At 29.1% G+C, this 2,235-nt stretch overlaps 1 protein-coding gene across 1 annotated transcript in view; it reads left to right on the plus strand.

Annotated features, from left to right (window-relative positions):
* The window catches only part of LOC117171270 (trypsin-1-like), a 26,246-nt gene that overhangs the window by 8,952 nt on the left and 15,059 nt on the right, over positions 1-2,235 (plus strand). The window contains exon 4 of the mRNA XM_033358404.1: positions 1,306-1,515. Within this exon, the coding sequence (XP_033214295.1) occupies positions 1,306-1,515 (210 nt within the window). The remainder of the gene's footprint in view (positions 1-1,305; positions 1,516-2,235) is intronic.

Consider the following 2,235-nt stretch of genomic DNA (forward strand, 5'->3'; position numbering starts at 1 on the left):
AAACACTAAGAATTTTATTTTTTAAGCTTAGTAACAGATAGCGACTTATTATTTGTCTCTGTTTTCGTATCATACGGTTTCAAGTTTATAACTTCGCTGTTGTGCTCTAGTAATGGTGCTCATATTCATCAAAAATAAAAATCGGTTTTCCACGTAAATAAGTATAGTGCAATAATGACGTACGGTTGTACGCAGAAGTCAAAAATAATAATTTAATTTCTTTAATGGACGATTGTTAGAAACTAACTTTAAAATATCAAGTATTAAATAAAAATGCATAAATGTTGTTAGTATAACTTAGCTGCATAAAACAATTATTGATGCTATATACAAAAAGTTGACGCACAAAAATATGTTTTAGGTATAAACGTAAAGTGTAACAAAAAAAGAACTTTTTCTAGCATAAATCGCTGAAGAGGGCCCATATGTGGAGCCAAAAAGTATTTTACTATTTATTTTAATGTGATTCATATTCATAAACTTTCAATTTTTAAGGCTTTCATTTAGAAATAATACAATTTCAATTTCTTTTCCTTTCATTCGAAGTATTTCCATTTTTTTAAATTTCACCTAATCTAAAATCTTTTTATTTGGAACGGTTTTAAATTTTTTAAAAAGTAGATATGTGTATATTTGTTTATTTTAAGAGCTTGAAATTCGAAATTATTAATTATCGCTCATGTACATTTACTACTAGTAATTTATCATTTTATTTTTTCCCCGAGAAAAATCCGTATAATTTTCTATTATTTTCTCTGTAATATAAGTATCAAACTTTACTTTAAAGGTTGTATTAGTTTTGTGAGTAAGTTTTGATACAAATTATTTTTATAAAAGGCTGTAATTTTCTGTATTTTAATTATGTAAAGTGAAAAGTACTTGCTAAACCTCAATAAGAAAATGTTCTCGATAATTATGTTGCCTTTCATATTGTACATTGTCATAACAAAATAATCTCAAATTTTGAGCATGCTAATATTCTTTGCTTTTATTGCAGAATTATTGTCATAAAAAGTTTCGAATTTGTAGCCTTTTCATTGCCTTTTTATTAACCACTTAACCCCACACTCAGGGGAAAAGAAGGATACGCACTTTTGGCTGCAATAACTAGTTACTTATCGTCTAATTTGCTCTTTAAACTGCAGGATACGAAGCAGAAAGAGATAGGCATTATTCCTAAAATAATATCTTTGCTAGACCCATCTGACGGTATATTTTTCAAAATATGGAATCACGTCGAAATTAAAAAATAACACAACATTTTGAAATGCAGCAAATTAAGCATGTACATTTATATATTTACAGATTAAAGCGCTCGAAGCTTAAAGTAATACTTGGAGATCATGATCAATATGTAAACACTGATGGCGTGGCTATAATGAGAGCAGTAGGAGCAGTAATTCGTCATCGAAATTTTGATATGAATTCTTACAATCATGATATAGCTTTACTTCGTCTTAGAAAACCAGTAACTTTCAATAAAACCATTAGGCCTGTTTGTTTACCGCAGCAAGGTAAGTATTTAAAAAATTACATATTTTTTATAGTCAGTTGAAGATAACCGCAATAGCACATATAAAACACTGGGAGTAAGAAACCTTGCAGGTAATCGGTGAAGCAGGGTAACGGCCAGCGAGGTAAATCAGACTAGAGTAACCTCACTGGCTGTTACCCCGCCCAATTTTTTCTGTAAGGTGATCACTTTCTAACATAAATAAAATCATAATTAATAGGTAATCGGTATGTTGAATGTTTTATCTTCAAATAACATTTTCTCCAGTAAATTTGTTTTTATTTTTTATTTTTTTACTGTACTTTACCACTGTAGCATGTAAAGCAAATAAAGCTTCGCTGCTCTCTTTGAAAATCACATAAACTGAAAAAGTATACTAACCAGGATAATTCTTAATCATTTCGGTATAAATACAGAACAACTTTTCCGCTCTCTAAGTTTATGCTTTATTTTTTTGTGATAAGAATTTTTAACATTTTATGAACAATATTCTTAGGACATACAGTAAAATCCCATTAATAAAAACAATTTCTATAAATTAATGGCCTTGATACTTCATTACCCAGTTGATGGTCATTCCTTGAGACTTTTTAAAGCTTTTAAAAATTCCATGGAAGTTTTAAGAATACGAGGGTGGATTGATAAGTTTCCGGCCTGACCAAGAAAAACAACGTTTTTAAGAATTTTTTTTTTTTATTTCTCAACATAATCTCCTCCAAGGC

This window comes from Belonocnema kinseyi, chromosome 4 (assembly GCF_010883055.1).
Source record: "Belonocnema kinseyi isolate 2016_QV_RU_SX_M_011 chromosome 4, B_treatae_v1, whole genome shotgun sequence".
NCBI classification, from domain to species: Eukaryota; Metazoa; Arthropoda; class Insecta; order Hymenoptera; family Cynipidae; genus Belonocnema; species Belonocnema kinseyi.